Below are 25,965 nucleotides of genomic sequence, written 5' to 3' on the forward strand. Positions count from 1 at the left end.
CCCAGGCTAGCTTCCAGCCCAGACGGTTGGTTTCCCTCTCAGCTTCCCCAGTGAAGGGATTACAGGCATAAGATAACACTCCCAGCCTTTTTCTTTCAGAGTTTCTGGAAGCTCAGCTATGTGTTTTCAGTCTCATCAGGGCAGCACATGATAGGAATTTTCACAAGCGAGGCAAGGTGGATGAACTGCAAGAGCGGACTCTTAGCTCATATTTGAATCCAATTTGGGAACTGAGCTTGGATGGCAGATTAATCAGACATTCTCTCCTTTATCTATTCTTCCCGAAGTGCCCGCCAAGTAGACTCTGGAGAGCCGAATGAACCACAGTCATCTCTTTTGTAGCTCAAGTTCTAGCGGGAAAGAGACCAGCAATAAACTGAAGGCAACACCCGGCAGCTCCCAACTGTTTATCTCTTCTTCTGGTGCGTCGTTAGGGACGCACTCCGCGTTGTCGAGGTCCCTGGGGGTGGGTGGGGCGGTGGCTCTGAGGAGAGTCTCGCGAGGATTTGGGAACCAGCGCGGGATCTCGTCCGGGTTGCCAGGAGACAGCGCAGCCTCGGCAGACCATCGCCTATCCCGGAGTAGTGGCGGTGCGGAACTGCTGGCAGCATGGTGAGTCCGGCCAGTGCTCTGGGTCTCCAGTGCACAGAGAACAGGGGGATTTTCGCTCCGAAATGCGGATATGGTTGGGTTCCGGGGACTGGGAGGCCCGGGCGTAGCGGCCTGCATTTTTGGATGACTAGAATGGAGAACTGGGCGCTTCCGTGAGGTCCCACTTGGGGAGGCCAGGATGTCGGGGCCTGCATGCACTTGAACTAAGGTTTGGCCCTTTGGTCGGGGCTGGTCGTCGAACTGGCCAGACTGAGAGCCTGGTGTGCAAGGTGTCCAGAAGTCGGAAGCTGAGTCTGCCAAATCCTGGGGATCTAGGATTCCATCTCATATGGGCTCTGGGGCACTTAAGGTGCACAGGATCAGAGTCCGGTTCCGGAGAAACCCTAGGAACTGTCTCTGAGGTGGAGAACCTGATGCATCATCCCACGGTGGCTAAGGTCCCTCTCTACTAGGGATGTTAGAGAGGGCCGAGTGTCATAGTGTGATCAGCGTATCACCTTGGGTTGCAGAGACCTCAGGCTCCTTAGACCTTCCTGATATAATGATGCCCTTCCCCTTCGGACACAGGTGTTGGCATTAGTGCAGTCTCTTGGCAGGTGTGCCAGGAGGTGGGTCATCAGCTGACGGGGTGACTTCTCCCTGGGGGAGCTCCTGCCTGGAAACATCGTGAATAGTAACTGCTGTTGAATTTTCCCTGAAAGCGTTTATGACCTTACCACGCCGCTAAAATAAAGCAGGACCCATGTGAGCAGTTTCTGCTGGAAACACGTTTACAGACACGCACGAGTGCACGTGCTGTTTGCTCACTCCTGACTAGAGCTCTCTGTAGTTTATGATTTGGAAGAAACGAGCCTCAGGTTTGGTCATTGCTCTGAGGTCACTCTTTCCTACATTTGCACTGATAAGAACTCGATCTTAGCTAGAAGGCTAATTCTCTGTTACTTGGTAAGTTTCTTGCGTGTGTTCCTGTGGTGGTTGTGAGGCATGATAGCGCTGTGTGTTCCTCCATTTTTAGCTCAGGTAAGTTTTTTTTTTTTATTTTAGGTTTCCATACTACCCCTCAAAAGCACCTTAATTTCTTTCCCCATATTCCTTTCCCTCAACCCCCTCTTATTTTTTTTTATTTATTTATTTTTGCCAGACCAAAGAAATTCTTGCCCTTTTCCTAGGAATGAATGGTCTTGGAGTGACTCCTTTCTTTCCCTTTTGGAAAGAGAAGGTGTTCTTTTCTGAAGAGGAGAATTTCTTCTCTGTGTTTCTCCAAATGTGTTAATGATCTCCCTTCCCCATGTACACGTGGTTCACGGGCATGACTGTGGGGAGGGTCAGTACAGTGATGCCCTCTGCATGAGAGCTCCAGTGAGCGGTGTGTGAACTAGCAGAGGCCTTGGTTCTCCACAGGTGCGCTTTCCCATAATGCCCATGGAAGCATACTCTATTCGAGAGAGTAGTCTTTACTTACTCGGCCATCTCTTCCTCTAACACAGGCACCCAAAAAGAAAGGGAAGAAAGGCAAAGCCAAGGGCAACCAGATTGTGGATGGGCTCGCACCAGAGGACATGACCAAGGAGCAGGTGAGCACAGCCCTTCTAAATGTCTGGCCCCAGGGTGGGCTCTGCTGCAGATGTGTTGGCAACTCACCCGCTCTTCTGCTTGCCCGTCTCCTCTCTGTCTGTCTGAGTGTAACATGCTTATCCTAAGTCTGCAGTTTCCACCCCACCCCCACATTGCATGTTTTTAAAAAATGTAATATGTCCATGTGAAGAAACTTTTTAATAGGAACTTGGAAGGAGTCCCCCTAGCCCTGAACGTAATAGTTATTTTTAACTTTGTGTATTTTTCTTTTATTCTTACCTTTTTAATGTACCCATTGTTCATAGAGCTGATACATATGTGATAATACATATATGTCATTCTTTGTTTGCCAGTGAACATTATAGCAAAAGGCAAGTTTTTAGCCTACTGTGATGACTCATGTCTTGGGAGGCAGAGGCAGGTGGATCTCTGTGAGTTTAAGGCCAGTCTAATCTACATAGGCAGTTCCAGGACAGTCAGACTACAGAGAGAGTATCTGTTTCAAAAATCCAAAATAAAAGAAGAAGAAGAAAAAAAAAAGGATGAAAGTTTTAAAAGGAACATGATTGGCGGGGGTGGGGGGAGATCATGAGGGAATGGGATGGCCGAGATGGGGGAAGAACAGAGAGGAAGAGCAAGGAAAGAGATATCTTGATTGAGGGAGCCATTACAGAGCTAGCAAGAGACCTGGCACTAGGAAAATTCCCAGGAATCCACAAGGATGACCCCAGCTAAGACCCTGAGCAATAGAGGAGAGGGTGCCTGTACTGGCCTTGCCCTGTAGTCATACTGATGACTACTTTAAATGTTATCGTAGAACCTACATCCAGCAACTGATGGAAGCAGACACAGATCCAACAGCTAAGCTCTGGGCTGAGCTCCAGAGTCCAGTCAAAGAGAGGGAGGAGCAATAATATGAACAAAGGGGTCAAGACCACAATGGGGACACCCACAGAAACAGCTGACCTGAGCTAGTGGGAGCTCACTGACTCCAGACTGACAGCAGAGGGACTGAATAAGACCACACTAGGCCCTCTGAATGTGGGTGACAGTTGTGTGACCCGGGCAGTCTATGGGGCCACACTAGGCCCTCTGAACGTGGGGGACAGTTGTGTGACCCGGGCAGTCTATGGGGCCACACTAGGCCCTCTGAATGTGGGGGACAGTTGTGTGACCCGGGCAGTCTATGGGGCCACACTAGGCCCTCTGAACGTGGGTGACAGTTGTGTGACCCGGGCAGTCTATGAGACCACACTAGGCCCTCTGAATGTGGGTGACAGTTGTGTGACCCGGGCAGTCTCTGGGGCCACACTAGGCCCTCTGAATGTGGGGGACAGTTGTGTGACCCGGGCAGTCTCTGGGGCCACACTAGGCCCTCTGAATGTGGGCGACAGTTGTGTGACCCGGGCAGTCTATGGGGCCACTGGCAGTGGGGCCAGGACTTATCCCTAGTGCTTGAACTGGCTTTTTGGAGCCCATTCTCTTTGAAGGGATAGCTTGTTCAGCCTAGATATAGGGTGGGAGGCCTTGGTTCTGCCTCAGAGTGATGTGCCAGACTTTGTTGACTGCCCATGGGAAGCCCTACCACACTCTGAGGAGTGGATGGGGTGTGGATGGGGGGAGGTGGAGGAGCTGGAGGAGGAGAGGAAGTAGGAACTGGGATTAGTATGTAAAATGAGAAAAGATTGCTTTAAAAAAAAAAGAACATGATTTACCTAAAATTACAATGTCTCCATCTGATTAATCATCCACTCTTTTTAAAATTATTGTTATTTCTTTTGTGTGTGTTTTCTTTCCCTCCACAGTGTAGGGTCTGGGACTGAACTCAGGTTTTCAGGCTTGGCACCAGGTACCTTTACCTGCTGAATAATTTTGCTGGCTTGTTGCCGTTTTATTTTTGACAATACTTCCAACAAGGAGTAGCTCTATTGGAGCTGCCTGTTTCTTATTGCCTGTGCTTAGTTTGGGCGGAGGTTTTCTTCCTTTATTTAACTTTTGTTAAGGCGCGTGCTCTACCACTGAGCTATATTCCTGATTCTGGGATGATGCCTTTATCATACCTTTTGGTAGTGTTGAAGATTGAACTTGGGGAGGTTATGTCCTTCTACAAATTATTTTAGGCCATATATATATATATATATGTAAAAGGCTGGAGAACATAATTAGAAAACCTAACAAGGTTCTTGACAGCTACAACATGTGGCAAACGGTGTATCCACCTGGGTCTGTGTTGATGATGGCCGTGTTGTGAGGTTTTGACACAGACTGGAGGGTTATATGCAGCTGTGTTAATAAGACTTACTATTTTATTTTTCTAAGGTTTATTTATTTATTATGTATTCAGTGTTCTGAATGCATTACCTGCAGGCCAGAAGAGGGAACCAGATCTCATTATAGATGGTTATAAGCCACCATGTGGTTGCTGGGAATTGAACTCAGGACCTCTGGAAGAGCAGCCAGTGCTCTTAACCTCTGAGCCATCTCTCAAGACTTACTATTTTAATAGTTTAAGATAATATGAAGGAGATTCAGAGAGTGATATAAGCTAAAATTGGAGTTGGACCTGGCTCGAGTATTGGTGATTTTAGAGGCAAAAGACTAAAAAATAAGAGCCAAATTTCCATACTTTAGCAACCATGCATGGCCACTTGGTGCCTGCCTCCTAGTGATGTGTGTGATACACAGACAGCTGGAGCCTAACTCCTAAGGACTTGGGGTACCGTACACTGCTGGCCAGTCTCAAGAAAAACAATCTGTGCTATAAATGTACTACATACAAGACAGTGCGATGTCCCCCAACCCCGTGAACCCAGATATGGACCACACACAAATGACTGGTGAGATAAAAGTCAAATAACTTCCCCTCAACTACCATAAAAACTTCCACCCTCTTTCCGCCATGAGAGAACTTGCCTCTAGGAACTTCCTGCTGCTGTTTGCAGCGGTTTCAGTAAATCTACTCTAATCTTCTCTGTCTCTGTGTTCTAGATAATTTCTTTTCTTTCTTTTCTCCCCCCCCCCCCCACAGGGTTTCTCTGTAACTTTGGAGCCTGTCCTGGAACTAGCTCTTGTAGACCAGACTGGCCTCGAACTCACAGAGATCTGCCTGCGTCTTCCTCCCGAGGGCTGGGATTAAAGGCATGCGCCACCACCGCTCGGCTGTATAATTTATTTTTATTTTATTTGCATTGGTGTTTTGCTTGCAGGTGTGTAGGGTGTCAGATCCTGGAATTACAGACAGCTGTTAGCTGCCATGTGAGTGCTGGGAATTGAACCGTGGTCCTCTGGAAGAATAGTCAGTGTTCTAAACTGCTGAGCCATCTCTCTATCCCCTGAACTCTGGTGTTCTTAGCTTTTTGATTTTTCGAGAGAAGTTAGAAATTTGGATATTTATAAGAAATCCAAATAGCACTAAGCCAATAGAACAGGACTCTGTGACTGTTGGAGTACAGCAAAGGCCCGTGACATGAAGGCACTGCCGGACACTGCCAGTGTGTATGACGGCACCGAGGCTGGGCGGATTCTGCGGGGCCGTGTGCGCCCATAGGCACCTAGCCCCTGCCCAGCCCCTTCCTCAGAGCCCCTTGGCTGCTTTTTGTCTTGTTTATTGAAATGGAAGATATGGTTTCCCTGTGTGAAATGTATCTTGAAAGAGAAAATACTGCACCGTAGCTGTCCTGGGGTTGTGCCTAAACATAACTCATTCTCACGGGAAGCGAGGGCCCGAGAACGCTGGAAGCCTGCCCTACTTTCCTCCTTAATTGCAGATTTATAATTGGCTCTGGACAGAGTCTGTTGTGTAATTTTTTACTAGTGTTTCCAGTGGTCTTTTTATTTTTATTTTAATATTTTATGTTAAGATTATGTGCTTCTGTGTAATTTTTATATCTCTTAAGTTGATGTGCTCCAATTTTTTTTCTTTTTTGTTTGTTTTTTTTTTTTAATTTATTATGTATACAATATTCTGTCTGTCTGTATGTCTGCAGGCCAGAAGAGGGCACCAGATCTCATGTAATCTCTGTAATGAGGTCTGTCTGTATGTCTGCAGGCCAGAAGAGGGCACCAGACCTCATTACAGATGGTTGTGAGCCACCATGTGGTTGCTGGGATTTGAACTCAGGACCTTTGGAAAGATAACCGCTGAGCCATCTCTCCAGCCCTCTTTTTTGGTTTTTTGAGACAGGGTTTCTCTGTGCAGCCAGCCCTAGCTGTCCTGGAACTAGCTCTTATAGACCATGTTGGCCTCAAACACAGAGATTCGCTTGTCTCTGTTGGGATTAAAGGCGTGCACCATTGCTGCCCGGTGTATTCCAATTTTCAACCATTTTCCTGTTTAAAATTGTATATTATTTACTTTTAAAGTGTTTTTGTTTTGAGTTTTTTTTAATACTTATTTATTTATTATGTATACAATATTCTGTCAGTGTGTATGCCTGCAGGCCAGAAGAGGGCACCAGAAGTGTTTTGGGGGGCTCGAGAGATTAAGAGCACTGACTGTTCTTCCAGAGGTTCTGAGTTCAATTCCCAGCAACCACATGGTGGCTCACAACCATCTGTAATGAGGTCTGGTGCCCTCTTCATATCCAGCAAGCATACAAACAGACAGAACACTGTATACATAATAAATAAATAAATAATTTTTTTTAAAAAAAAGTGTTTTATAGTTAATAACAATGGGAATGCTAATATTGCTGAACAAAAATAATGCCTGTGTTTCTTTTTCTTTTTTGTTTGTTTGTTGATGTTTTAAAATACGGCTTCTCTATGAAACAGTTCTTGATATCCTGGAATTCACTCTGTAGACCAGGCTGGCCTCTGTCTTTCAAGTGCTGGGATTAAAGGCATGCGTCACCACCGCCTGCCTTGAGAAATTTCTTAAAAGAATCCAGAAGTTGCTGAACAGATTTAATTGTTTTGTAATTCTTTGCCAAATTTAAGAAACTTTTGCTGTTTACTGTCTCTGGAGCATTCCTGCTTTGTATTTAACTTTAGTAAGGTGACCCCCCCCTTTTTCTTCCCTGCTTCCCTTGGTCCGCACACTCTGGTGGTGGCTGGGCTTTTGCAGGGCGCCTCACTTGATGCCCTGTGCCTGGCCAGGTGGAGGAACATGTTGCCCGCATCCGGGAGGAGCTGGATCGGGAGCGAGAGGAGCGCAACTACTTTCAGCTAGAGCGTGACAAAATCCACACTTTCTGGGAGATCACAAGAAGGCAGCTGGAGGAAAAGAAGGCTGAGCTTCGAAACAAAGACCGTGAGATGGAGGAGGCAGAGGAGAGGCACCAGGTGGAGATCAAGGTGAGTAGAGTTGGTCTGTCAGTGCCCGCTGGCGTCACGGGGCAGCAGCACAGAAACGGGTCCGGAGGACACTTCTGCTTTTTTTTGGGAATAAACTCCTTTGCTTGTGTTCTTTGTACTGTGAACCAGAGGCAGTTTTTCTTTTCTTTTCTTTTCTTTTTTTTTTTCGAGACAGGGTTTCTCTGTATAACAGCTCTTGGCCATCCTGGAACTCACTCTGTAAACCAGGCTGACCTTGAACTACCTGCCTCTGCCTCCCAAGGGCTGGATAGGTGTGCCACCATTGCCTGGCTGAGGCAGTTTTTCTAAGAGTCAGAGGAAAGTTGCAAAGGTGATTTGGCTGTGTCATTTGTCACCTCTTTGATCACCTGCATCGATTCTGTTGATTAACCTGGACTAGGTGAATGACTAGCCACCTCTTCCTGCACTGCTGCCACTGTGTGCTCTGTGGAAGAGGACCGCTTCCTCCGATGAAATAGGATGGGACTGCGGTAATGTCCATGTGTAGGTGTGCCACGAGCAGCTCTGAATTCAGCCAAATATGGAAAGTACTGAAACCTAGAGCTGGGTATGGTGGTGCACGCCTGTGATCCCAGATGCAAGAGGGCCAGGAGCAGTCGTGTGAGACCAGCCTGGCCTACTGGAAACCCTGTCTCAAAACAAACAAAAACATGAGGTGTTGATTTTTATTCATTTGTTTTTCATAACTGAATGACCTGTCACAGTGTCCACTGTGCTCCCGTTAGAGCCTCCCAACAGTCTCTGAGGAGGAAAAGGGGAAGCAGGTCCTGAGTCTCTGACTCAAAGCCTCTGAATGGTGGGAGTATGAGCAGGCTGCCCTTTACAGTTCTGCTGCCACTTAGCTGCTAGGGAGCTGGGCACGCACTGGTGCTGCAGATGAGCATGCGGCGCCCACCCTCACGCCCCTTGCAGGTGTACAAGCAGAAAGTAAAGCACCTGTTGTATGAGCACCAGAACAACCTGGCGGAGGTGAAGACCGAGGGCACTGTCGTCATGAAGCTGGCCCAGAAGGAGCACCGCACACAGGAGGGCGCACTGCGCAAGGACATGCGGGGGCTGAAAGTGGAGCTCAAGGAGCAGGAGCTGGCTAATGAGGTGGTGATAAAGAACCTGCGTCTGGTAGGTACAGGCTGTGCTTCGGCGGCTGTGGAGACGGGGAACCTAGCCATCTTTGACATCCGGTGACTTGTGTTTTTGTGCAAAAATGATCAGAGGTTTTTAACAAATAAGACATTAGCAAAACTTATTCAAATTTGTAATATGTAGGGGTGGGAGAAATGGTTTAACAGTCAAGAGCACTGGCTCTTCTTCTAGAAGATGTGGGTTCAGTTCCCAGCACCCACATGGCAGCTCACAACTATCTGTAACTCTAGTTCCAGGGGATCCAACAGTTTCTTCTGGCTTTTGTGAACACCAGACACACATGTAGTATACTGACATACATATAGGCCAAATACCCATACACAGAAAATAAAAATCTGAGCTGGCTCAGTGGTTAAGAGTACTGGTGGCTCTTACAGAAGACCTGAGTTCAGTTCCTATCACCTGTACAGTGATTCACAACTGTGTGTGACTCCAGGACACGATGCCCTCTTCTGTCCTTCATATGCACCAGACTCGCAGATGCTGCAGACATAATACTCGCACACATAAAATGAAATAATAATTAAATGATAAATCTTACAAAAATTGTAGCATGTAATTGTTTATTAATATAATCTCTGAGCTGGACTTGGTGGTACACAGGAGGCAGATGCAGGTGGAGTGTTCAAGGCTAGCCTTGTCTACCGAGTAAGTTCCAGGATGGCTAGGGCTACACAGATAAACCCTGTCTCAAAAAACTAAAATAATCACCATCTCTCTTTTCTTTTTTTTTAAATATTTATTTACTTATTATGTATACAATATTCTTTCTGCCTGTATGCCTGAAGGCCAGAAGAGGGCACCAGATCTCATTTCAGATGGTTGTGAGCCACCCACCATGTGGTTGCTGGGAATTGAACTCAGGACCTTTGGAAGAACAGGCAACACTCTTAACCACTGAGCCATCTCTCCAGCCCCTCACCACCATCTCTTATACTACTCTAAACAATAGTGAGGCAGGCTATCAGGAGCCCGCTGTCCGTGTAGATGTGGCTGCTGTTTCTGGCTTTTCATAGGTTGGATGAGGAAACCAAGCCATGTACAGTACTCATGTCTGTACTGTCTGTGAGATTCAGAGGTGACTTCCCTGGGGAAGTGAGTTATGTATGAAATGTGGAGGTTCTCAAAGCCATGTTATTGGGCATACTCTATGATGTGGAGGTAAGGAGAATCCAGAAAGCAGCAATAGCACAGGGGGTACTAAACTGCATTTCCCCACAGGTAGTAGAGCCGTGGGTTTCTCTGTCTGGCTTTCTAGTAACACCCCCTTCTCATTTGTGCAGAAACATGCTGAGGAGATCACCAAGATGCGAAATGACTTTGAAAGGCAAGTTCGAGGTCAGTTTCGCAGTTGTACAGGGTGTAGGATGGTGCCAAGGAACCCCTCCCATCACTGCTTGGTAACTTGAGACACATAAACCATATTAAAGAAGCTCAGTAACACACACACACACACACACACACACACACACACACACACAGAGGGAGGGTGGGGGAGACAGTGAGGAGAAGAGAGACAGAAAGAGAGTTTTTTGTTTGTTTGTTTTTAGACTTCTCTGTGTAGCCCTGGCTATCCTGGAACTCACTTTGTAGACCAGGCTGGCCTCGAACTCACAGAGAAGCTGCTGCCTCTGTCTTCTGAGTGCTGGGATTAAAGGTATACACCACCATGCTGGGGTCACTAGAGAATATTCAGAGCCACAGAAAAGCTCAGCCCCATGTGAACTCGGGGAGCTGTGGTCAGCGCCCACATCTTCATTCTGTCTCAAGCGAGCCGTCATCAGCACGCAGCACTTTATTCAGGCGTCTCCTTATCTCCTGCCTTGAAAAGCCTTCCGTGTCTGAAGTCCATCTGCTTGTTGACTGAGCACTACAGTGTGTGACTGGACAGGCACATGGGCTATGGTTAGTGTGCACTGGGAGTAGTGAGGGACAGCCACTGCAGTCATCAGTTATCACAGACAGGAAAGCTGGTCGTGGCCTCTGTGCTGACTAGGTCACTTGCAGGAAATATTCACTAAAGCCCGTCTGGCTCCGGCAGGTGGCCTGCGCAGCCTCCATTCTGACCCTGACCGGTATTCTCTAGCACTGTTTATCGGTTCCATCTTTTCCCGTGGCTTTGGGTCACCTGTTTTTCTAAGCTGCTGTGTGTGCTGCTGCCTTTCAGAAATTGAGGCCAAGTACGACAAGAAGATGAAGATGCTGAGAGATGAGCTGGACCTGCGGAGAAAGACTGAGATCCACGAGGTGGAGGAGAGGAAGAATGGGCAGATCAGCACGCTGATGCAGCGCCACGAGGAAGCCTTCACTGACATCAAGAACTACTACAATGACATCACTCTGAACAACCTGGCCCTAATCAATTCCCTCAAGGTACTGACGTGGTCTGGGAGACAGGGCCTGGGGACGCAGACCCGGTCTGCAGGCCCACCAGATCTAACACTCCCTCCTAAAATAAGATTGGAGAGTGTCCCTCTGTTACCCTCAGATAAAATTAAAGGTGTTCTGACATGTAAATGCCTAGGCAGGGCTACCGAAGGCGCTGCATATTGACTGACGTGTGGCCGCAGTTGGTGCTTGCCATTGTGTGTAAATGCTGACAGAATGGTGTCAGTTCATCCCATCAGTCACTGCTTGGTCATTTTGGACATGTCAATACTGGCGGGGTTTCCACAGTAGAGAATTGCCTTTGGTCTAAACAAACCCTCTCAGCGTGCATGGACATTCTGTTATGTAATTCAGCAGAGCTTGCGACTGCAAAGCTGCCACTTACCCATAAAAGAAGACCTGCTCCTCAGCGTGCTTGTGACAGGGCCTCACAGGGTAGTTCCAGCTGTCCTAGAACTCGCCATGTAACCAGGCTGGCCTCAGACTCTCGGAGAGCCACCTGCCTCTGCCTCCTGAGGGCTGAGATGAAAGGTATCTGCCTCAGGATCAGTTTTTCCTTGAGGGAATCCATCACTGGATATGGTGGCACAAACCTGAAATCCCAGTGCTAACGAGGTAGAGGCAGGACAAAGCCAGCCTAGGCTGGTTAGGGAGACATTGTCTTAGAAAAACAAAAAGTGTCGGTGAGGTGGTTCGGTGGGTGAAAGTGCTTCCCCTGCAAACCTGACGTCCCGAGCTGTAGCCCTGGAACCCATAGCAGGAGAGAATTAGCCCCTGAAAGCTGTCCTCCTGCCTCCGCGAGTATACTGTGGCATGCACACCCATGCTCACACGCATGTCAAACACTCATAATAAAATGGAGGGCGTTTGGCCAGTGCTCCCAGGCCAAGCCCCTGTATGTGCACTGTGCTAACAGGAGCAGATGGAGGACATGCGGAAGAAAGAAGAACACCTGGAGAGGGAGATGGCGGAGGTGTCTATGCAGAACAGGCGGCTGGCAGACCCTCTGCAGAAAGCGAAGGATGAGATGAACGAGATGCAGAGGAGAATTGGGAACTATGAAAGGGACAAGCACATCCTGATTGTGAGTTTCCTACTGAATTCTTTCCCCTCCTCTGAATCCTCTTTCCCTCCCTGCTGGGCCCAGGAGGGAAAACGTGGGAGGGAATGTCTTCTTGAGGTCCTTGTGAGCAGGACTCATCCTTAGTGCAAAAAAGGGGGACATGGTGATGCTGGACTTTCTTTTTCTTGAGCTCCTCTGGAGCTATAAGTAGGCAGGCACTGTTGTAGATGGACCCTCGTTTTCCACACATTCCACTCATAGCTTGAGTGGGGCCCAGCTGCTGGAGTCTTCCAGCCAGTTGTGCCTGATGGTTTTTTTTTCTGATCTTGCTGTCTCCAGGAGTCTGTGAACCCTAAGTTTTTATGTCCCCTACTCCCTGATTTCCCTGCAGTGCACAAAGGCACGTTTAAAGGTTGTTGAGAAGGAGCTGAAAGACCTGCAGTGGGAGCACGAGGTGCTGGAGCAGAGGTTCATCAAGGTGAGCAGGCGGGGTGCGCGGCCGGGCTCTGGACTGTGAGCGAGATGCACCCTCCTCCCTGCTCCTAATCTGCACTTCTGTTGTTTGTTTGTTTGGAAATAGGGTCTCACTGTTTCATTCAGCCTGGTCGTAAACTCCTGGGATCTGGCATCTCCTAATTTAGCCTCCTGAATAGCTGGAATTATAGGTGTGTTTGCACACAACTTTTTGTTTGTTTGTTTTTGTTGTCTGAGCCGAGTTTTTCTGTGTAGCCTGACTGTTCTGGAACTTGATCTGTAGATCAGGCTGGGCTCAAACTCAGAGATCCACTTACCTCTGCCTCCCAAGTGCTGGGATTAAAGGCATGCGCCACCACCGCCCGGCTCTCCATGGTTTATTTACAGTGAATAGGCAATAATAGTCAGTACTAAAAATGTACAACACAGATGGAATCATAGGGACCAAGCCTCCTCCACAAACTGATAGGCCGCCAGGAATCCTGGTTCTTGTGAGATTTGGGGCCTTCTACAAAATATACCAATAAAAAAAAGAAACCATAGGGTAAGCCAAGTATGGAACACAACTATAAACTAAGTCCATAGTTCAACGTTACCCTGAACTACATGAGGATACTCTGTCTCAAAATTAATTAATTAATAATTGCATCTTATCACTTTGATAAAGAAACAAAAACAAACACTCTTTAACCTGAATTCCCAGGCCACTAATGTAAACATTCGGGTGACTCTTTCCTGCTCTCTAGATATGTGACAGCCCTCTTGCTGGTAGGAATGAAATACCACCTTGTTGTACTGCAGCTTTTCTTCTTTTCAGGGAGAGGGGTGGTTTTTCAAGGCAAAGCTTCTCTGTGTAACAGCTCTGGCCATCCTGAAACTTTCTCTATAGACCAGGCTGGCCTCAGACTCACAGAGATCCACCTGCCTCTGCCTCCCAAATTCTGGGATTAAAGGTGTGCACCACCATCACCTGGCAAGCATTTTCTTAATGATTGATTGGGGAGGGCCCAGCCCATTGTATGTGACCCATTGTATGTGATGCTGTTTCTGTACTGATGATCCTGGGTTCTATATGAAAGCAGGCTGAGCAAGCTAGTGAGCAGCACTCCTCCACGGCCTCTGCATCAGTTCCTGCCTCCAGGTCCTGCCCTGCTTTAGCTCCTGTCCTGACTTCCTTCCATGATGGATTACAGTGGAGAAGTATGAGCCAAATAAACCCTTTCCTCCCCAAGCTGCTTGGTGATGGTGTTTCATCACAGCAATAGTAACCCTAACTGAGATAAGTGGTAATGCTGACTCCCCTCTCTTACCTTCTGCTATGTGCTGAGCTACAGATTTTTCATTCTGTGCACATAGGGTATAGTGCAGACAGTGTGGATACCAAATGCCCATGTGCCATGGGTGTGGTGATAGTAAAAGTGACCCTTCTACAGAAGCAGCACACTTAGGGCAGGGTGGGAAGTGGTTTCTACTTGAGGAGCTATCTCATGGTGAAGGTCCTTGTTACTCACTCCAGTCTCATTGTCCCCAGGTGCAGCAGGAGAGAGACGAGCTCTATCGTAAGTTCACTGCAGCCATCCAGGAGGTGCAGCAAAAGACAGGCTTCAAGAACCTGGTGTTGGAGCGTAAACTGCAGGCACTGAATGCTGCTGTGGAAAAGAGGGAGGTGCAGTTCAACGAGGTGCTGGCAGCCTCCAACTTGGATCCCACCGCACTAACACTTGTGTCCCGCAAACTTGAGGTAGGTGCTGATGGCTCCTGAAGCACGCACGGTGTTTGTTTTTTTGTGGTGGGCCCTTCAGTCTTGCTCTTTGCCCTATTGAGTAGCACAGAGACTCCTCAGTTCAGTCGGGCTGCCATGGTTTTTGCATTGAGAACAACACATGTGCTGCAGGCCTCTGGGCACTGAAACTGTCCTCTTGAGAACAGTGCATGTGCTGCAGGCCTCTGGGCACTGGAACTGTCCTCTTGAGAACAGTGCATGTGCTGCAGGCCTCTGGGCACTGAAACTGTCCTCTTGAGAACAGTGCATGTGCTGCAGGCCTCTGGGCACTGAAACTGTCCTCTTGAGAACAGTGCATGTGCTGCAGGCCTCTGGGCACTGAAACTGTCCTCTTGAGAACAGTGCATGTGCTGCAGGCCTCTGGGCACTGGAACTGTCCTCTTGAGAACAGTGCATGTGCTGCAGGCCTCTGGGCACTGAAACTGTCCTCTTGCAGTTTTGTCTCCTACCCCCTACCTATCTTTTTTGGAGACAGGAACAAATGCATAGAGATCACCTTTCTCTGCCTCACGAATGTTGGCATTCAGAGTATATATATCACACCCAGCTTTGTGGTCTCTCTTAAGCTGTCCCAGTCCCTCACTAACCCTAACCTGAATCTCTGGTGTTCCCCTTTTGCTGTGGCTCAGAGTGTGCCAAGCCTTAGTTTATAGTTGGACTTTCTTTGGACTGCCAGCTCCCGAATAATGATGTGGAGACTTCTTATTAATTATGAAAGCTTTGCCTTGTTACAAGAGGAGACCACTTGTTTCCTGGCCGCCCTGCAGCTCAGACCCAAAAATAATCACACAGAAACCATACTATTTAAATCACTGATTGGCTCATTAGCTCTAGCTTCTTATTGGCTAACTCTTAGATATTAATTTAACCCATTTCTATTAATCTGTGTATCGCCACGTGGCTGTGGCTTACTGGGAAAAGTCCCAGTATCTGTGTCTGGCAGGGCTACATGGCTTCTCTCTTTCTCCTCCTCCTTCCTCCCAGCATTCAGTTTAGTTTTCCCCACCTACATCTATTCCCTGCACAGGCCCAAGACAATTTCTTTATTAACCAATGGTATTCACAGCATACAGAGGGAAATCTCACATCACCTTCCCTTTCCTGTTTAAATGAAAAGGAAGGTTTTAACGTTAACATAGTAAAATTACATATAACAAAACAGGTATCAAGCAAGAATTACAGTTACAGTGGGGGGTGGTGGCACACTGCCTTTAATCCCAGCATTCGGGAGGCAGAGGCAGGTGGCTCTCTGTGAGTTTGAGGCCAGCCTAGTCTACAAGAGCTAGTTCCAGGCCAGGCTCCAAAGCTACAGAGAAACCCTGTCTCAAAAAAAAAAAAAAAAAGAATTACAGTTACAATATTGGTATCTACTTTATCATAACTAAGGAAAATTATAACTATATAGGCTTGTTTCCAACTAGCTCTTATAACTTAAATTAACCCATTTATATTAGTCTATGTTCTACCACATGTCTCATTACCTCTACTCAGAACTGTGTGTCCCACTTCCTCTGTGTTTGGCTGACGAATTCCACCTCTCAGATTCTCTCCCCCGCTATGCATCCCCCAATTCCTCTCTATCTCCCTGGAAGTCCCGCCTGTTCTTCCTGCCATTCAACACTTTATTAAACCAGTCAGAAGGTACCTTGGTAGAGACAAAGATTGTCCTGCAACATTAGTCACTGAATGGAACAGAGGTAACCTGAGGGGGAAAGCTGATTTGGGAATCTATGAGTCCAGGGTCCTCTGTTACTTGAGACAGGGAAAGGCTCTGCCACTGTGAGGACCCCAGGATGCTGACTTAGGACTGGGGCAGTGACAATGAGGAGAGTCAGGCACAGCGGCCATGGAACGTAACCACTTTCCTAGGACCTGGGGAGCAATGTCTGAACAGAGCTGAGAGCGTCACTTGTTCGTGTGGCAGTGCTGTGCTGGGAAATCTAGGTGGGGACAGTGATAAATGGAATAAGCAGCATTTCAGCTACCATGGGGACAGAAAATTCTATCATCTGAAAAGTCAGGAGGCTGAACCTCTGACAGAACCTCCAGTCTTACCTGTCGCCTACTCGCTAAGCTGTAGCAGGCCAGGGCTCTCTGCCCTACCTTGCTTGGAGGAAGGGAGCATAGGAGGAGCAGGCAGCACATGTGGCTGACATGAGCAGCAGCTGGCTGATGTGACTGATAGCTTCCAGACTGTGGTTGGCCCCCAGTAATTATGGTTATCTTTCTCAGGGTCCTTTGTAGACAGGTGTGGTGCTTTGTTCCCAGATTCACTGATGCTTCTAGGATGTGAACAACTGTATCTGAAGCCCCAACAGACCCAGTAAGGGGGCTTACAATTCATCCCAAAGCAGATCCTCTAGGGCAGGAGGGTGCATGGCTTCTCTCTTGCTTGTGCTGTGCTTGCAGTAGAAAGGCAGAGCTGCAGCTGCTGATGGAGAGGTTCTATTCTGAGAAGTACTGTGCCATCAGCACACAGGTTAGCTGAACTTGAGTGCCAGTTTCTCACTACAGACTTCAGGCTCAAAGGACTAACTTTATGTAAGCCAGTCTATGTAGCAGTTTTGTTTGCTGCACTTTCCTGTCCCTGTGATCAGAGGCATGCAACATTAGGCATTGCAGGAAGCCCCTTGCTGAGCCACCCTAGGGAGTACCCAGCAGTTGGGAGATGCAGACTGAGGGTGATTGCAAAGACTTGACTGATGTACTGATGAGTATAATGACAATGGAAATATGGAAGGTTCCGAGCATAGAAACTGGATCAGAAGAGCCCACTCTACCTTGAGTGGGAAGTGCAGGGGTGAGGGGGCAGGACTGGTGAGGGGTTTGTCAAGGGGCTGAGCCGAGAGGACTTTTGTCTGACTGAAGATGGTTCAGGAGAGTCCAAGGTGACATCCTCAGCAATGAGGGCAGTTCACGTACAGAGGAGTAGTGTTGTGGGGTAGCTGCCAGAGAAGACTGCTTGGACACGTATTTAAGCAAATAGAAAATCTTCATTAGTGGGCGATGGTGGTGTGTGCCTTTAATCCCAGCAGTCAGGAGGCAGCGGCAGGTGGATCTCTGTCAGTTCAAGGCCACCCTGCTCTACAAAGTTATTTCCAGCATGGCCAGGGCTGTTACACAGAGAAACCTTGTGTTGAAGAGAGAGAGAGAGAGAGAGAGAGAGAGAGAGAGAGAGAGAGAGAGAGAGAGAGCGAGCAAGTAAGCCTTTACTAGCTGGCTGGCTGGCGACTGCACTGGGTGTTTGGGATCCCATTGTAGCACTGAGCGAAATTTCTCAGGATGAGCTTTTAAGCACAAAAACCATGTTTTAGGTTGACACATTTTATTAACAAAACAGCTAAAGCATATCTAAAGAAGCCAGAAAAACTTTCCCAGAATTATGGGAGTTGATGAATTAGGTCCTTGTTTTCATTTTGGCAGGTGATACTATTTACGTGTTGAGTTTTACAGCCTGAATGGTATTTCCATCATGAATCAGTTGGACTAAAGTCTGGGGCCTACTCTGGTCTGAGGCCATTATGGTGTAGGTCCTGGTCCAATGGGTAGAGGTGTGTGGTGACGTGGGTTACTTGGTAGGCCAGTTTGCAGGCCGTAGGTCTTCTTGGCCTTGGCAGCAGTGGGACCCTGAGGCTGATCTCTGCATTGCTGTGCCCTGTCCCAGGTTGCAGCGGGTCAACTGGAGTAGAGGCATGGAGGGAAACACGATCCTGCCTGAGGAATGGGGAGGAAGGAGCTGTCTTTAAGTACTAGTCACTTCCCTTTGCTATCAAGGAACTGAGGCATGGGGTTCTCAGTTGTGGCCATCCTGATCAGGGTTTATTTAACTCTAACTGTGGGTTAGCTCTGCCTCTCCTGGTCATTACTACTCCTTTCATGGAAGTTTCATGGTTTTGTTGTTTTTGTTGCTTTTTGCTTTTGAGACAGGGCCTCTCTATGTATTCCTGGCTGTTTTGGAATTCAATCTGTAGACCAGGCTGGCCTTGAATTCACAGAGATCCACCTGTGTCTGCCTCCCGAGTTCTGGGATTAATGCTTGTACACTGTAAAGATTTGTCACTTGTATTAGTTTAATAAAATGCTGACTGGCTGGTAGCAAGGCAGTAAGTATCAGTGAGACGACCAGACTAAGAGAATTATGGGAAGAGGAAGGCAGAGTCACAGAGTCACCAGCCAGATGCAGAGGAAGCAGATGAGAATGCCATTCTGAGGAATGGTAACAAGCCACATGGCTAAACATAGATAAGAATTATGGGTTGATTTAAGTATAAGAGGTAGCTAGTAATAAGCCTGAGCTACCGGTAAGCCAAGCATTTATAAGTACTATCAGCCTCTGTGCGGCAATTTGGGAAGCAGCTGCCGGGTATTTGGGAGTTGCTGTCAGGACAGAAACTTTTGCCTACTCTTAACTTTTCTACATAATAGTCCATCATCAAGGGAAGTCAGAGAAGGACCTGGAAGCAGGGATTGAAACAAGCCATGAGGAATGATGTTTACTGACTTGTTCCCCTGGCTATCCTATCTATTGTCTTATCCCATCCCTGGTGTACCATCCAGGACCACCTGCCAGGGATGGTACCACACATGTGAGTGGGGCCCTTCTGCATTAACCGTTAAGAAAATGCCCTACAGGCTTGGCAGTGGTGGTGCACACCTTTAATCCCACAGCACTTGGGAGGCAGAGGCAGGCGGATTTCTGTGATTTCAAGACCAGCCTGGCCTACAGAGCGAGTTCCAGGACGACCAGGGCTACAGAGAAACCTTGTCTCAAAAACTAAACAAAACAAAAGGTGGAGAGCAATAGTCCTTTATTGCACCCAATATCGACCGCTGTCCTATGTCACATGTCTTAGGTCACACACACACAGATCAACTGCTGTTGTTGACCTCGGCAGTCTGGGGCTTTGTTGTAAAAATGTAGGCAATACAAAGACACCACTACTGTCCCTGTTGTTCTTGCTTATGCCTTGGATACCTTTCCTGCTGACAGACTTCTGTGGATACATGTATGGGCTGAAGTGACCTCTACTGCTATTCCCTGAGCCTTTCCAACCCTTAGGGAACCCCTAGACTAGTGTCCACCTGTCCACGTCTATCAGATGACAAATATTAAAGTCACCTTTGTCTCTCTCCTTAGGATGTTCTAGAGTCAAAGAATACCACCATCAAGGATTTACAGTATGAGCTGGCCCGGGTCTGCAAGGTATGGCTCACCCCCCCCAGCCCCACCTTCCCCCCCCGGGGCTATCTCTTCCCATGTATCTAGCTTCAGCTTGTGAACATCATAGGTGAAGGGCTCTGAGGACCTCTCTCATCTCTTCTACACACTTCATTCAGGAAGTGGGTGTGCTAATCCCCATGTGGTGTGCCCTCATAGCCTTAGGGCCTGAGAGTGACCTTGTCCTGGTGTTGCGCATGGTCCTGCCAGGTGCACACTTAGTTCTCTGTCTCCTGCCACGTTCAGATCTGTTTTTCCCTCCCCCTCCTTTGCTCACCTGACCTCTGAGTCGGTTGGGAAGTCTCTGCTCTCCAGAGAGTGCCCGTTGCAGTTCGGCTCTCAGCCTTTCAGACTCCTTCAGAGTCTAGAACAGCTCCACACCCTTCTGTGCTAGCGTGTATGCACAGACTCCAGATGGTCCGTAAGTGGACTGTCCTGCTGTGCTTTGTCCACTGTCTTGCCAAGGATTTAACAAGAGCAGCCACCCCACAAGTGGCTTAATTCTATGGGGAAGGCATGGTATCCCTGTTCAGTTGTTTAGGGCCTTATGAGGACATTCATGTCATCTGATTTTAGTTTTAAACATATTTGTTTGGCTGGACAGTGGTGGTGCATGCCTTTTTCCCAGCACTCTGGAGGCAGAGGCAGGCAGATATCTGAGTTCCAGGACAGCCAGGGCTACACAGAGAAACCCTGTCTCAAAACAAACAAACAACAACAACAAAAACAAAACAAAACATAAAACATGCAATCAACAAACAACCCTCTGCATAGATAGAAGTAATAGAAGTGTCTGTTACTGCTTCCCAGCCCTCCCTAGAGGCCAGGCTAGAGCTTTCCTTCTCACACCTGTCCCCCAGCTGAGCACAGTCAGGGTTGTCTTCTGTGTGTGTTGCTCTCGGGAGCTGGGGAGATCCTTGACTTTTATCTGACCTGGTGTCTGAACCTGGGGTGTCTGGTAACCAGCGCTCAGCCTCAAGTTCTCTCTGGAACCCATCCTTCCTTACATTTTTCTCTGTATTCCAGGGATTAGTCTCTTTACTAAACCGCAGTAAGGATAATGAACCTTTTTGTTTTTGTTTGAGACACAGCCCCACTATATAACCCTGGCTGCCCTGGAACTCACAGAGATCTGAGTGCAGAGATTAAAGGTGTGCACTGAATCCTAGCTAGTGACCCTTTTGATCATTTGCTGTGAGGTTCACAGCCTCCAAGCAGTCTCATTTCATTCAGTTCATCAACACCTATAATCCTAGCACTTAGGGGTGCTGAGGCAGGAGGAACATGAAAAAGGATACAAAGTGAGTCCCTGTCTCAGACAAATGAATTAAACATAGTCAAGTCTTTACAATCACCTAGTGAAATCTTCCCAATAAAAAAAAATGTGCATTTTAGCCAGGCCATGGTAGTACACACCTTTATCACAGCACTTGGGAGGCAGAGGCAGGTGCAGGTCTCTGAGTTTGAGGCCAGCCTGGTCTACAGAGCAAGTTCCAGACAGCCAGGGCTACAGAGAGAAATGCTGTCTTGAAAACCAAACAAACAAAAAGTGGCTTTTGGAGTTTGGAAAGATGGTTGAGTGGTTAAAGACACTGGAGTCTAGTTCTCAGCATCCGCATGGTTAGCTCACAGCTACCTATAACTTCTGCTCCTAGGAATCTAACTTTCTCTTCTGGCCTTTTTGGGCATCTGCACATAGGTGTACGTTTCCAGACGTATACCCCCACACACACATATATAGTAACAAAAGTACTAGACATGCTATTTTTGAGCTGGGTGTGGTGGCACACCTTTAATGCCCAACTCCTGGTGGTACTTAGGAGGCAGAGACAGGTGGATCTTGGTAAATTATAGGCCAGCCTGTTCTATATAGCAAATTCCAGGACATTAATGGAGACCCTGTGTAAAGAGTCAAAAAAAATTACAAGTCATGTTGGTATATAAAAAAATTTCATACAATATATTCTGATCCTTTTCTTTTCTTTCCCCAACTACTCCCAAACCCCCTGCGTCCTACCCACTCAACTTTATACTTTCTCTCTTTCAAAAACAAAAGCAATATGTAAAACATAAAAATGAAAAAAAAGACCAATAAGACAAACAAATACCAAAACAAAACAAACACAAGAAAAAGTACACACACACAAACACACACACACAGATGGAGTTCATTTTGTGTTGGCCAGCTACTCCTGGTCAAGGGACCTGCCCTAGAATGTGGTTGCTGTGCCCAGTGACACTGCATGGGGAAAACTGACTTTCCCTTGAAGCAGTGAGATTTTTGAGTGCTAAACTGTTCTAGGAGAAATAGCAAGTTCTAGCCAGCCTGGGCTATATGGTGGAGTCTTTTCCTAGACAGAAATAAAAACGAAATTCCAAATATCAGAACCTGATTCGCAGAGAACCCCCTCTTCACGAGAAAGTCGCTTGTCTTTGTTGGCCCCAACAGCACCATGTCTGAGGTTCAGGGCTATATGTAGCCTCTTCAGCGTCACTGGGGAGGTGGAGGGTGCTGTGGTCTCTGGAGGCAGGGAACAGATGCCATTCCACCTTGGCAGGAAAGGGACAGAGACCCTCACTAGGAAGTACTTGCTAAAGAGCCAGGAGTCTGCCCAACTCTCAGTTCTTCTGAGTCCTTACTGTAAGGGATGTTATGAAATCATCAGCATTGCTAGCACAGAAGAACCTTGGACAAATGCTTGGCCCAGATCTCCTACCCCAGCTTTCATGGGGTGGAGGCTACCTCTGGGTGGGCCATAGCATGTGGACTCCTTTCCTCCCTGACATTTCTCTCTCCTTTCAGGCCCACAATGACCTACTGCGTACATATGAGGCAAAGTTACTGGCCTTCGGGATCCCTCTGGACAATGTGGGATTCAAGCCCCTGGAGACAGCAGTGATTGGACAGACACTGGGACAGGGCCCTGCAGGACTTGTGGGTGCCCCTACATAGCCACCTTCTGGGAGCTTCCGCCTTTAGAGTTGGCCTGCCTCACTTTCCAAAAGATACCTATTCTACTCCAAGAACAGACTTCATCAGCAATGAAAGTTTTTCCATATTTCCTTTGTATTCTCTGTCTTTGTTGGGAAGAAGTGCCTGCAAGGCTTCTAAGTTCTCTTTGTCTACCTACTTCCATATACTGCCCGGTTTGTGTCGTATTTGCCCCTTTGAGTCCTACCTCCAACCTCTGCGTACTAACCTCTCCAGCAAGAGGGCGACTCAGTGTCCTTTGTTGAGCATGAAGCCCATGCTCTTGATTTGGCTGGGCAGCTCAACCACAGAGGACTGGAAGGCTTCCTTTTTGGGCCAGGTTCTGCACAACCTCTCCACTCCATGACTTTTCTTACGCAGCTTAGGACCACTTTGCCTAGGGGTGGCACTGCCCGCAGTGGGCTGGGTACTCCAATTATTAATCAAGAAAATGGCACACAGATTTGACCACAGGCATCTGATGATGGCATCTCCTCATTCCAAGTGACTAGCTTGTGTCAAATTGATAAGAACTAACCAGTGCCATCTCCTTTGTGATGGTGAAAACCTAAGAGAAACCCAGAAGGTGCTGGGAGACAGTGAGTTACCTCAGTCCGGAGCTGCTTGGTCTTGGTCTCCCTGGGAGAATTCAGCTGCATATTGCAGCTGGGTTAACTGGGGTTTGGGAGACAATCTGAACCTTCCTGAGGACTGAGAATGGGAGAGTCCTCTTTGGACAGCTCCATGGAATCTAGAGCTTGTGACTCTAGACATGAAGACGATCACAGGCTTCAGAGGCGGTAGCTAGTGAAGGGATGGAGGAAGGTAAGGGGAAGGTGAGGCTGCATTGTGAGCTGAGGGGCGCTCAGTTGAGAGCGTGTATACAGAGAGACAAGTCACCCTTGGGCTAGCCTCTTATGTCCCTGACTATACTGGAAGGAGGGAAGAGGAAGGGAAAAAGAAAAAACAGGAAGTGGGACTGGGCTGTAAAATCGCAAATCTTGCTCCTAGTGATATACTTCCAGCAAAGATGTCACTTCCTTAACCTTCCCAAACAGTACCCCCAGACTGGGGCGAGGTGTTCAAACACGTCAGCATTTTCATCCCGACCATCATGCCAACACAGACCTCTGTATACAGTTTGGGAAGCTACAGATGATTATAAGCGACCATGTAGATGCGAAGAGCTGAATCTGGTCCCCTGCAAGGCAACACGTTATTTTTCTTTTGTTTTTGTTTTTTTGAGATAGGGTTTCTTTGTGAAGCCCTGGCTGTCCTAGAAGTCTATCTGTAGACCAGGGTGGCCAAGAACTTAGATCTCCGCCTGACACTGCTTTTGAGTGCAGGGACTGAAGTTATGTACCACCAACTCAACTCCTAATTACTGAGCCAAATCTGCAGGCCTGCAGCACCTTTTTATGAAGAGCTACCTCTATCTTCACTCACAGCAATGAATCTAGAGATTCCTCCCATTCTTTCTGAGGGACTTGTGAGAGAACAGACTTGTTGCAGGAAATGCTTCCACAGTGGGCTGGCACCTGCTATGCTCTAAGGCAGATTTGTCTCTAAGAATGAGGCCGAGAACAGCTAGGCAACTTAGGTTGGAGGACATGCATTTCTCATCGGAGGAGGCTCTGGTTCTGGTGGGACTTTCTTGCCTATAGAGACCTTTCCAAGGAAATAGATAATTAATGTAAAGAATGTCTCTTTTTTTTAAAAAAAATATTTATTTATTTATTATGTATACAATATTCTGTCTGTGTGTAGGCGTGCAGGCCAGAAGAGGGCACCAGACCTCGTTACAGATGGTTGTAAGCCACCATGTGGTTGCTGGGAATTAAACTCAGGACCTTTGGAGGAGCAGGCAATGCTCTTAACCACTGAGCCATCTCTCAGGCCCCAGAATGTCTCTTAAATAAATGATTGAGCTGAAACCTCCATTGCCTGCCCTCGGCCACCCTCAGTGTCGGCTTTGACAGGGCCTCAGGGACTTCTAAGGCACGGGTCAGCTTTGGACCCTGACTCTCCCTCCACCTGGGGACTGTTGCCAGGTAGCCAGCCAGCTCCTTGCCTCTGTCGTCCCGCGGGCCACTGGTGGAGGCATGGGGGTTGGGTCCGGGGAGATGGGCGGCGCCCGGCAAGGGGTGATGGTGGGGCTGGGGTGAGACTGGGGTGGGGTGGCATGGGGTGGCATGAGGAGTTCGCGGGGGAGGTGCCCAGATAGGCTCAGGCAAAGCGGTTGGATCGCTTGGGGCATCCTTCCAGACAGGGGTAGACACTGTCTTGCTGGTGCCCTACCTACGGAGGTGCCTCGACGGGTCTGGTAGTGGCTAGGCGCTAGTCTCTCATCATTGGGGAACTGTAGTTTCCTCCTAATGCTCCTCCTCCTCCACCTCTTCCTCTACCTGCCCCCCCTCCTGCTCCTGCTCCTCTTCCTCGGCTCCCCAGAGTAACCCCCTCCTCCTGGAGAATCTAGAAAGCCTGGGATTGGGTTAGAGAGACTGTGTGCCTGTGCCCGCCTGTGCTTTCTCGCCGTCCGGAGAAACCTTGGTTCTCTCTTTGGAACTTGGAATGCCAGCTCCCAAGATTCCAGTTCTGCCCCATGTCCACCCCCACCCCCAGTCCCACCCCTATCCCCTATCGCCAGCCAGCGGGGCCATCCAGTCCCCCATTGAAGGTGCCTCGTCGTGAAGTGGGCCGCACGCCCGCCCTGCGCGTCGGGGAGAAGAGAGAAAGGCAGGCTGTCCAGCGTGGAAGATGCTCCTGGGCCGACCGGTGGGGCCGAGGGAACTTGGAACTTGGAACTTGGGTCTTGGCGCTCTCTGCTCCTGGACGGTGGGGGCGGGGGCAGGTCCCGGGCCAGAACTCTCTTGGGCTATGTATCCTTATTTCCACCGGGCCACCCGGCATCCCCCACCTACCGCTCCTTCCTTCCATCAAGGAAGACTCAAGAAGGCACGTCTGTTCCTTCTGCACATACCTCGGGGGCTGAGCAGGACCTTCCTGAGCCTGGACTGTCATAAGGATGCTGTCGGCTGGCATCTGAAATCCACAGCACAGCTCAGCACAGCACAGCACAGCACAGCACAGCACAGCACAGACCTCTCGGCTTGGCTCTGGGTAGATAGATAGATAGATAGATAGATAGATAGATAGATAGATAGATAGATAGATAGATAGATAGATAGTTCCACGGGAGGGCTTAGTGGAACAGCGCCTGAGCGTCCAGCTTCTTGACTCCATGCCCATCTTGGACCTTGGTGGTTGGCCTCCACCTCACAGATTCCATCCCTGCACCCAGGCCTTGGCCTCTCAGGTTGGGTTCAGGAGGCAACCAACTGTTGATACCTGGCATCCCATCCCACCGGGGACAAGCCCACCAGCCGAGCGAGCCCTAGAGGGCACCATGCGTGGGCGCTTCC

At 48.4% G+C, this 25,965-nt stretch overlaps 1 protein-coding gene across 3 annotated transcripts; it reads left to right on the top strand.

The window, feature by feature from the left end:
• Positions 1–524: 524 nt before the first annotated feature.
• On the top strand, positions 525–24,474 carry Drc4 (dynein regulatory complex subunit 4). Of its 3 annotated transcripts, none has more exons than XM_075977606.1 (11): positions 525–612; positions 2,100–2,186; positions 7,285–7,482; positions 8,416–8,622; positions 9,930–9,984; positions 10,814–11,019; positions 11,951–12,118; positions 12,489–12,575; positions 14,103–14,312; positions 19,492–19,557; positions 22,376–22,682. In XM_075977606.1, the coding sequence occupies exons 1-11, from the start codon at positions 610–612 to the stop codon at positions 22,523–22,525; spliced, it is 1,437 nt and encodes a 478-aa protein (XP_075833721.1). In that variant the 5' UTR covers positions 525–609; the 3' UTR covers positions 22,526–22,682. The 3 variants fall into 3 exon arrangements, with proteins under 3 accessions (XP_075833721.1, XP_075833722.1, XP_075833723.1); XM_075977607.1 differs by having other exon boundaries at positions 562–612; positions 7,253–7,482; positions 22,376–24,474; XM_075977608.1 differs by lacking the exons at positions 525–612; positions 2,100–2,186; positions 7,285–7,482; positions 9,930–9,984 and having other exon boundaries at positions 8,486–8,622; positions 22,376–22,668.
• Positions 24,475–25,965: the final 1,491 nt, after the last annotated feature.

This window comes from Microtus pennsylvanicus, chromosome 6, assembly GCF_037038515.1.
Source record: "Microtus pennsylvanicus isolate mMicPen1 chromosome 6, mMicPen1.hap1, whole genome shotgun sequence".
NCBI classification, from domain to species: domain Eukaryota; kingdom Metazoa; phylum Chordata; class Mammalia; order Rodentia; family Cricetidae; genus Microtus; species Microtus pennsylvanicus.

Coding starts and splice junctions, on each gene's coding strand:
- Drc4 (XM_075977606.1), top strand. Junction 12,576..14,102: donor TGGAGCAGAGGTTCATCAAG/GTGAGCAGGCGG, acceptor CATTGTCCCCAG/GTGCAGCAGGAGAGAGACGA. Junction 19,558..22,375: donor AGCTGGCCCGGGTCTGCAAG/GTATGGCTCACC, acceptor CTCTCCTTTCAG/GCCCACAATGACCTACTGCG.